This window comes from Galeopterus variegatus, unplaced genomic scaffold (assembly GCF_000696425.1).
Source record: "Galeopterus variegatus unplaced genomic scaffold, G_variegatus-3.0.2 Scaffold531, whole genome shotgun sequence".
In the NCBI taxonomy this organism is placed as follows: domain Eukaryota; kingdom Metazoa; phylum Chordata; class Mammalia; order Dermoptera; family Cynocephalidae; genus Galeopterus; species Galeopterus variegatus.
In genome coordinates, this window is record NW_007726642.1 from 50,106 (window position 1) to 60,981 (window position 10,876).

The following is a 10,876-nucleotide window of genomic DNA, read 5'->3' on the forward strand; positions in this document are numbered from 1 at the left end:
GCCGGTTAGCTCACTTGGGAAAGTGTGGTGCTGACAACACCAAGGCAAGGGTTAAGATCCCCTTACCGGTCATCTTTTAAAAAAAAAATAGTTTTGCAATTTTTAAATATAACAAATACTCGCGTGGCCTTGGTGTTATCAGCACCGCACTCTCCCGAGTGAGCCACAGGCCGGCCCCCATCTATCCGTGTTCTTAACTGGTTTATATTTCAGTTTTTTGTTTTTTTTTTAAGATATGTATGTATATTTCTTTTCCCTTGTTTCCTGAGTGAATGGTAACATACTATACACCTCACCTTGCTTTTTCTCACTATGTGCAGGAGGAGCTCCGTGGCAGTATATAGAGATATTCCTCATTCCTTTTTTAGCTGCTTAATATCCATGTGGCTGTACCATAATTTCCCCACCAAATTCCTCTCTAGATAAGTTTGGCTTGTTTCTAGTATTTTGCTATTACAAAGTGTTAATATATTTTCATACTTTTGCTAATATATATTTGAGATCTGTGTTTTAATATTAGTACATATTTTCCAACATTTTATTATAAAAGTTTTCAAACAGCAAAGTTTGAAGAATTTTACAGTGAACACCTATAACCACCACTTAAACTCTACCATTTATATCTTAATATATTCGTTTTATCATGCACCTATCCATTATCAATCATCATATACGCTTGCTCCTAAATAGTTCAACATGAATATCATTAAATGGAACTTGATATTTGCTTACAGTTTTTTCTTTTTCTTCCTTTTTTTCTTTCTTTCTTTTCTTTCTTTCTTTCTTTTTCTTTCTTTCTTTCTCTCTCTCTCTCTCTCTCTCTCTCTCTCTCTCTCTCTTTCATTTATTTATTTATTTATTTATTTTGTCAATATACAACGTAGTCAGTTATTGTGTCCCATCACCAAAAATCTTTCTTTCTTTTATAATTTATAAAGAACAGAGTTCTCTCTCTCTCTCTCTCTCTCTCTCTCTCTCTCTCTCTTTCATTTATTTATTTATTTATTTTGTCAATATACAATGTAGTCAGTTATTGTGTCCCATCACCAAAAATCTTTCTTTCTTTTATAATTTATAAAGAACAGAGTTTTACTTGGCTTACAATTCTGGGACAGCTGCATCTGGCACTGCCTCAGGCTGCTGCTACTCGTGGCGGCCAGAGGGTACAAGCTGATCATGTGGAGAGAGGAAGCAAGAGAGACTACAGTTTTTTCTTCTGATATAAAGTACTGTGAAATGTACAAATCTTAAGTGTACAGTCACTTTTGACAAATGCATGTACTGTAGAAACCAAACTCCTGTCGATATACAGAACATTACCAGTCACCCTAGAATGTTCCTTCATTTTCCTTCAGAGGCAACCAATGCTTTGATATTTTTTCTCCCATCAACTTGGTATTTAAAAATCACTGCAAATATCTCTATTTGAAATGCTCTATGATTTTCTCTCCTGAGTTTGCTTATATTTTCACATCATTAACCTGTATATTTCTAGAACCTTGAATTACAATAGCCCTTCAGTGAAGATATAGATTTAATTTCCTCTGTACTCCCCCCCTACTATACAACTCAGACATTTAAAGTATACAATTCAGTGGTTTGAGATATACTACTTTTTTTTTATATTGTGATAAACTATAAATAACAAAAATCGCTATTTTTATCATTTTAAAATAAACAATTCAGTGATGTTGGCTACATTCACATTGTATGTAACCATCACCACCATGCCTCTTCAGAACTTTTCACCATCCCAAACAGAAGCTCTCTATACATTACATATTAACTCCCCATCACCCCCCCTCAGCCCCCGGTAACCTCTGTGCTACTTTATGAATTTGCCTATTCTGGGTACCTCATCTCACTTGAATTATTTAATGTTTGTCTTTTTGGATCTGGCTTATTTCACTTAGCATGATGTTTTCAGGTTCATCCATGTTGTAGCATGTGTCAGTACCACATTTCTTTCTTTTTTTCATGTTATCTTTTTTTGGTGATAAAATACATATCACAGAAAATTTAGTTTTAATCCTTTTAAAGTGTACAATTCAGTGGCATTTAGTCATTGACATTGTTATGCTGCCATCACCATTATCTAGGTCCAGAATGTTTTCATCACCCCAAAAGGAAACCTCATACCCATTAGGCAGTCACCCCCCATCTTCCCTCCCTCCACCGACTACCACTGACCTGCTTTCTGTCTCTACGAATTTGCCTCTTCTGAATATTTCGTGTAAATGCGTGGCTTATTTCACTTGGCATCATGTTTTCAAGGTTTGTTCATATTGTAACATATATTAGTACGTTATTTTTTTATTACCAAATAATTCAAGTATTCAAAAAAGTATATACCATATTTTCATCAGTCAGCAAACATTTAGGTTGTTTCTACTTTCTGGCTGTTATAAATAATGCTGCTATGAACATTCGTGTCTTAAGTTTTTATATGGACACATTTTCGTTTCTCTTGGGTATGTACCCAGCAGTGAAATTGCTGGGTTATATGCTAGTTCTGTGTTTCAATTTTTTGTGGAATTGCCAGACTGTTTTGCAGGTGGCCATTACATTTACATTCCCACAGTGTGTGTGGGTTCCAGTTTCTCCACATCCTCACCGACACTTGTTAAATGTCTGTTCGATTGTAGCCATCCTAGTGGGTGTGGAGTGGTGTAACTCACTGCAGTTTCGATTTGCGTCTCTGATGGCTAGTGAGTTGCACATCTTAGTGGCTCTTTGTATATCTTCTTTGGAAAAACTTCTGTTCAAATCCTTGCCTACTTTTTATTTGTCCCAACTGAAGAGGACTGGTATCTAGAATTCATAGAAAGTCCTTTATGTATTCTAAATACAAGTCCCTTATCAGATATATGATTTGTAAATATTTTCTCCCATTCTGTGGGTTGCCTTTTCTCTCCTTGATGGTGTCCTTTGCAGCACAAAAGTTTTAATTTTGATGATGTCCAGTTTGTCTGCTTTTTCTTTTGTTGCTTATGCTCTTGGTGTCGTATGGAAAAAACCACTGCGTACTCTAAAGTCATCGAAGTTTGTGCCATGTTTTCTGCTCAGACTTTTACACTTTTAGCTTTTATATTTGTGTGAGGTAGGGGTCCAACTTCATTCTTTTGCAAGTGGATATCCAGTTCCCAGCATCACTCGTTGAAAAGACTTTTCTTCTTCTGAATTGTCTTTGGTACCTTGGTCAAAAAAAAATCAATTGACCATAAATGTGAGGGTTTATTTCTGGACTGTGAATTCTGTTTTATTGATCTATATATCTGTCTTCTGTTCTCTTTTTAAAACTTACTAATTTAAAGAGGATATTTACAAAAGTATGCATTTGTGACCCACGGTTTTAAAACTTCTATTTATGGCTTCCTGTATTTTGTTTCAATAGCTTCTTCCATTTGCTTCCACAATTATCTCATTTTGTCTTTAAAGCTGTCTGCAAGGGAGTGCCAGTGGCAAAGGGTAACATTGACGTCACTGGGGACGTTGATGCTCCCATTTTTCAAAGACTGCTTTGAACACAGGACGTATCTTCAGTTGGCAACGATGACATAAAATGCTGAAAGTAAAAGACGGAGTTTTATGATTCAGAGATTTTCCTACCTTATTTACATTCGAGATGTAGTACCACGGAAGTACGTTAAGCTAATGGTTATAACTTTTTCTTCAGTAAGGTAGACATTTCAGTTCCATCAAAAATTATATGTCTTTATAGAGTTCCTGAGTTGGAGGTGGAAGAAGAAACTCAAGTTCAAGAGATGACCTTAGATGAGTGGAAAAATCTTCAAGAACAGACCAGACCAAAGCCTGAGTTTAACATCCGGAAACCAGAGTCCACTGTTCCTTCCAAAGCAGTGGTGATTCACAAGTCAAAATACAGAGATGATGTAAGCATTACACTTTGTATGTAGAGGTGATCTTTACTTTTCCCTTATTAGAAACAAAGTGGAACTTCCCACTACTTCTTTGAAAGTAGAACTTTAAAGTTGGCATTCTTTCTGCCAATCAGAGATGATGTATGCCTAACTTTACTGTCTCTTTATTGCTCATGAAGAAAAGGAATTGAAACGTGATGTGTTGACACTTAAGTACAAAGCAGTTAGAGACGCGGTGCCTTTTCTGCTCACCTTGGAACTGTGCTGAGATTGTACGAATCCTGTATATTGACTGTATTTCATTTTTGTCTCTCAAGTGAGAGACACAGAATGTTTCCTGCACAATGCCATTTCAAAGGATAGCTAATCTGTATTTTCATGGTTAGATTACCTTCAGGTCTAATTCTTAATAAGAGCATTTCACTGGGAGAAGTTGATCATTTTAAACTATGGTTGGGGTCTGTGTACCATGATGCCTCTCTTATGTTATTTCAGCAGCTTGATCCCTCTGCCTAACTGTAGAAGCTGTAGAAGAAAGCCCTGAATTGCCTGACAGCATGCTCAGGCACCACTACACCAAGTGGCCGTGCTGTGGGGTTCCTCTGTGTGTGTAAGCCTTATTTTTCAAGGTTTACATTCAGCTTTTTGTCAGATGCCTTTGTTTTGAAGGGAGGTGTTTCAGGGAAATATCTACCAGCATATATTGATAAGGATGACCATGGGTCATTCAGTCATATTCTCTGTAAGCTGCTGAACATAGGGTACACTGAAGCATTCTAATTGTAGGACTAGAATTTGTGTCATTCAGTCACAGCTTGATGCTGGCCGCTGTTTAGATGGTGGTGATGAGCACACCCTTTCTGCTGTGCATTATTAATTGATTTTCAGTTTTATGCTGTGTAGCTTTGTCTGTGTTCCCATTTACACTTTGGCTAGTTGTGTTCTTTGAGTGAATACTTAAATTAGAGGGTCATTTCTGAGACATAGTCCCCTCCTACCCTCTTTGTTTGGTTTGTCCAAGCTCCTTAAGTTTTGAGCTGTTCTACTAGAAATGGCTTTTTTTTTTAAGGACGCCAGAGCTTTATTCTCTTGGAAATCTCTGTGAGGTTTTCTGCAAGTCCATTCGCTTGCTGGGTTGGGTCGTTACCTGTCAACTTTCCTGGTTCTTTTTTGTTCTAGGCATTGTAAGTGAACCTTTGACTCAAACAAATGTGCTGTCAGGATGTGAAATGTGCAGCTGACATGTTAGGTAAAAATAGAAGCTGCTCTTCCTTAATCCACATCAGATTCATCCTCCCTGGCTCAAGGTCTGCTGGAATATTTGAAGCAACTGGGTTAGCTGAGTCATTGAGCTTGGTCTCAGTAAAGCACACAACTTTGGTTCTTGTTAATCTTATGGCATTGAAGATTTTAGCCAGGAGTTGTTCTTAAAGCAACATAAGCCCAATCTTGGGGTCATTTACTTTGTTCTGGGCACCCTAGGAGACAAAAGCACTAGAATAATACCTCGTTTATGCAGAACTTTGTTATCTGCAAAGTTCAGACCTATAGCAATCCCATGAAGTGAGCGGGGTAGTTAAAGCACTTTGGCCAGGGCCAGACAGAGCTAGGAGTGGACCCTAGCCCTTGGACTGTTAGTCTGCTCCGCGTCCCACTGCACAGCATCTGTTGTGGGGGAGGCGGTGGCAGCAGGGTTTAGCAGGCAGACCTCACCAGCCACTTCCCACTGGAGTTCACTGGTGGCCAGTCGTTTCCTAAACAAGGCAATAGTTTTTTATTTTGCCTCTTCCTATTTTGTGTGTGCTTATCTTTTTACCAGAGTGCCAGTGCTCCTGAATTGTTCTTTCAAGAGTCCATCTATCTAAAGCCCCTGCATTATTTTAATCAGAAACTTTGCAGGGCACACAATGTTAAACATGAAACTTGCAGTGAACATATGGCCAAAAGGGTCAACGTGTTCATGACATTATTGCACTTAGGAGATTGGCATGTGTTCTTTTCTGTAGGTTTGTATTTTACTTACAATGATTTTTGTTTGTTTGTTTTATCCATTATAGAGTTGAAGCCAAATCAAATCTAGATAAGATTTAATCTAGTTTTCTTTTAATAAGATATAGAATTTATTTGACCTCTTAAAATAAAATGTAGTCTCTCAAAGAATTTTAACTAAAGCAGTTCTTGAAAAGTAGTTTGAGGGGCCGGCCCGTGCCTCACTCGGTAGAGTGCGGAGCTGATAATTGTAGTCTCTCAAAGAATTTTAACTAAAGCAGTTCTTGAAAAGTAGTTTGAGGGGCCGGCCCATGCCTCACTCGGGAGAGTGCGGAGCTGATAACGCCAAGGCCGCAGGTTCGGATCCCATATAGGGATGGCCGGTTTGCTCACTTGGAGAGCATGGTGCTGACACCACCAAGTCAAGGGTTAAGATCCCCTTACCGGTCATCTTTTAAAAAAAAAAAAAAAGTAGTTTGAGGGCTGCCTGGTTAGCTCAGTTGGTTACAGCGAGGTGTTATGATACCAAGGTCACCGGTTCAGATCCCTGAACTACCAGCTGCCCCCCCCCAAAAAAAACCAAACAAAAACCCAGTTTGATTTCTTTGTGCAGCAATGGTAGCAACACTCAGGTAACTATTCTCTGTTGTTTTACAAAATTTCTATATATTTTGATTCAGAGTTGTTTATTGTAAATAATGCAGGGTTTTTTTTTTTTGTCTTTTTTGTAATAATGCAGTTTTTAACAAACAGTATTTGTGTAGTCAGCACTCACGTTGAAAGAATTTCTCCATCAAATTCTATTTTAGGAAGGTGGTATTTCCTCATTTATCAAAGCAGCATTTTTGAACAAATACATATTCAGGAATTAAAGCTTTTAAATCTCAGCAAAGTACATTTAGGTATACAGGGTTACCTCAAAAAGTTCATGGAAAGGTTCATATTATCTTGGGCCGGCCCTGTGGCGCACTCGGTAGAGTGACCATGATGTGTTAATCATAACATAACTCTTTATGAGTGTAATTGCTAAAGGAACACACAACACTATACTATCCTATTCTCCAGATTACTAATTTTTAAGCTTTAAGAAAACAGGTTAGATAAGTGTTTTTTGCACTCAGTTAAAAAAGAATATTCAGGAACCAACTATATTATCTTTTTTTTTTTTTTTGGTGGCTGGCCAGTATGGGGATCCGAACCCTTGATCTTGGTGTTACCAGTACACCGACCTGAGCTAACTGGCCAGGCCTTTGTACTATCTCTTAACTCTATTTTTCCACACACTTTTTGAAATGCCCTCCTAAACATTTATGTTGATTGCTGTTAGTCTTATCTCTTAACCTGCTAAACTGTAGAAATTCGGTCTCACTTGGAATAATAGAAAGTTCAGAGTTGTTTGGATTAAGGCTGTCACTGCAAGAATGGTGACTGAAATGTACACAACTCACTATTAGAAACAGGACAACAGTGCCGTCTTCCTTTGTCCAGCCCTGCAGCCTGAGGCCTGGGGACCCTGATGGCACTGTGGCTCCTGCAGCATTCATAGCGGCGTGTCCTAGGACACTGAGCCTAATGGGTGTCCATGGGAGACGGCTATGGATTTGATGCTGTGACTATGTTTCAGATGGTAAAGGATGACTGTGAGGAGGATTCCCACGTTTTCCGGAAAGCTGCCAATGACATCACATCCCAGCTGGAGATTAATTTTGGTAGCCTCCCTCGTCCTGGGCGTGGAGCCAGAGGTGGCACCCGGGGAGGCCGGGGAAGGATCAGAAGGGCAGAGAACTATGGACCCAGAGCAGAGGTGGTGGTAGGTATTTGTTTTATAAATGCTGGGTGGTTTGTGGAAGGAAGTTAGAGGACAAGACTGCCCTGGGCCCACAGTGGCCTAATTTTGGAGGTTCATCAGTTTCTGCAGTTGCTTCCTCCTCTTGCTAGCGTGGGTCTGATGCTGGGGTATTTGGAATGGTGAGTCCTTCCTCAGGCTCCAAGGCTCTTTGTGACTGGCCTGCTACAGGCCCACCTTGCCCTGCCCTACCCACTCCACAGCCAGCGTGGCTGCCCGTCCAGCTCTCCCAGATGCTACCGCCTTTGCACCTGTGGGTCTTCAAGCAAAGGATTTTCTTTTCTTTGAAGCATCATCTCCATTTGCAATTGCGTTTGCACTGGTGTAGTTACTGATTTTTCTCCAGTGGACAGAAACGGCATCTGCTGTTGCTCATTACTGGTTTCCCCAGTGTCACGCACAATGCTTAGAGGGTAACAGGCACTTCATAAATGTGGTATGAACACAGCGGGAGTTGGGCACGAGGCTCTGTGGCCAGCACGGGCCAACATGCCTCCTCCTGAGGAGGGAGCAGGAGCAGACCCTCTCTGTGGTGGTCGTGGAATGTTCCTTTTGCTGTCAGATCACCTCACCCTGAGGAGCACAGGAAGCCCCTGGAGGAAGTGCCTGCTTAAGCGCTGCAAAAAGACAACTATCTTTTTTTCTGGGTACATTTGGGACCAGGTTGGAAAAGTGATGTATTCTGGGAATAGAAAATGTACATTCACTCCTTTCAAATAGCAGTGCTCCAGCCACCTGCAGAGTGGGGAGCATGCCAAGACCGCTCGGTGACCTGGCCCCACCAGCCTCTCCACCGGGCCATCCTGCCACTCACCTGTGCTCAGAACCACTGGGCTCAGGTCACTGTTCTCTTTGCTCCTCTGCTGAGGCTTCTCAGGAAGAACTTCTGTTCCGGAACACTGTGCCTGACTGCGATGTCCACGTTGCCGCCACGTTACATTGGACATGGGCCCCCAACTCCCAGGACATCGCTCCTGAAGTCCACGACTTGCCATCCCCCGTGTCTCCCCAGCGCTGCCTGTGAGCTCCCCAGGACAGGAGCTGGCCGCGTTCCTCCCCGTGTCCTGGTGCCGGCACGCAGCGGACGTTCTGTGTTTACTGGATGAAGGAAGTGCTTCTGCAGGGAAAGGGGGGCAGCTCTGGCCCTTTCCCTGGCGGAGGAGGCAGGTCTGCAGGGCAGCGGGCAGTGACACCGTCCCTGGTTTGTGTTCTAAGGCTGGCCCATGACTCTCCTCTTCCTGCTTGGGCCTGCCTCCCGTTGGTGCCAGGCCCTGGTTCCTCTCTGGGCGAGAACAGCCAGCATGTTCCACACAGTGGGCTGCCCTGTGCCTGCCACGTCAGCAATGGGTGAAATGGCCATTTCAAACCTGTCCTTTTTTTCTTTAGATACAAGACATTGCTCCCAACCCAGATGACCCCGAAGACTTCCCTGCTCTGGCTTGAAAGAGCCCTGTTTCCCCGGCATCTCGGACAGCACTAGAGGACCTGTGAAGAGACTTTTCTTGCTGTGGGAAGAGTGAGACTCAGAACAATAGATGTCGCTTTTCCCATGTCGTGTGAATCTGTTACACTTTTTTGGTTTGAGGTGTGTGGGATAGAGGGGTTTCTCCAGGTGCTCTCGGGAAAGCACTGCTTGCCAGGGGGTTAGTCCAGCACTTTCCCAAGAAGAAGAATGCTATTTTTTTACTTAAGGAATTCCAAGTGAAGTTCAGGAATAATGTTTAAATGTGTACATAGAGACTCACTGAATGCTCCACAAAAGCATGGAAAGATAAGGTGTAAAATATAATCTATGGAGGCTTGTTGTGTAGATATTGGAAGTATTAGAGGAAATACATAGAACTTGAACTATTAGTTTAAAACAGTCACAGCCTAGCTTTCAGCGACCAGGAAATTAAAATACAATTGTATTTACTGTTTACTTGTACATGTTAGTCTTATTTTCTCCTGGAAACCAATAATCTTAAACAGTTATTGTGTAGCCACTGATCACCACTCCAGCAAAGAATTAGAGAAAGTGTTGATTTTTAATGCTGATTTAAACTACCTCATGGTTTCTGTGTTAAGTACACACGTGCATGCACACACACATGCAGTACATATGTGCATATTTAGTGTTTGGGTGGTTTTTATGATGAGAAGTATATGATTTTTAAAATGTTATTTAACCCACCAAATGAAAAGGGATCGTGGCAAAAAAACACCACCGTATCCTTTTCTCCCTCAAAACTAGTGTACAAAGCCCCTCTGTCCTTGTCCTGGGCAAGACTTGCACATGACTAGGACTCCTGAACACTTGCATGCAGGTTTTCTCACTTGGTCCCTGCCCCAGTTCTAGAGTTCCTCTTTATTGCCTTTGGTGAAAGTTTGGGGTTAGGGTCACCTCTGAGGTTTAGTGACTCACACGGAGTTCCATCCTCAACAGCAGAGATGAGACCCAGGGCCCATGTCACCCACAGAGCCCGTGAGGTGCCAAGAGGAGCAGCACCTGGAGGGGCGGGGGTCGGGCGGCTGCAACAGCTGCTGGGAGTGGGGTGACGCTCCCCTGCTTCACTGAGGAACGTGGGTAACGCTTGCCCGTTGTCACACAGTGAGCATGCTTGTGGGGGCATTTGAACCTCCCGGGATCTGTACTTTTCCCCACTCTGCTCCACTGTCTAGGATGGCTCTCCATGAAACTCAAGTGCAAATAAAGGTTGGCTTCCCTCCACCTGTGTATAGAAACAGAATTCTTTTGGTCACACCCAGCCATGGTGGGAAGGAGTCACGATCTTGTTGAATAATTCAAGCGGAGTCCCCAGACCGGCTACCGTCAGTCACGGAGGTTTGCTTTGGGTGACAGCCTACTTTTGGTCTCTTGTTATTAATGTCTGAGTACTAAGGTGTACTGTCGACGGTCTATTCCCTTTCCCTGGAAAAGACAGTGGTGTGACTACCTGACCCAAGTGGAGGAATCTTGTGATGGTGGATATTGGGTTTAGTCATATAATCAGTCACCAGGTGCGACATGAGGGCTGTACAGGCTCAGCAGGTTGGAGCTGTCCTGGGAAGCCATTTTGCTCACCATGGCTTCAAAGGTCAGCAAAACAGATCCCTTGGAAGAGAATTCCCTTCAGCGCTGTTAACACCTGAAAAGCCCATGACACCTGATTTACTGTCG

At 42.1% G+C, this 10,876-nt stretch overlaps 1 protein-coding gene across 1 annotated transcript in view; it reads left to right on the forward strand.

The window, feature by feature from the left end:
• The window catches only part of HABP4 (hyaluronan binding protein 4), a gene marked incomplete at its 5' end in the record, with an annotated part of 32,652 nt that extends 22,226 nt beyond the window's left edge, over positions 1–10,426 (forward strand). The window contains 3 exons of the mRNA XM_008569804.1: positions 3,722–3,893; positions 7,495–7,680; positions 9,103–10,426. Of these exons, the coding sequence (XP_008568026.1) occupies positions 3,722–3,893; positions 7,495–7,680; positions 9,103–9,159 (415 nt within the window). The remainder of the gene's footprint in view (positions 1–3,721; positions 3,894–7,494; positions 7,681–9,102) is intronic.
• Positions 10,427–10,876: the final 450 nt, after the last annotated feature.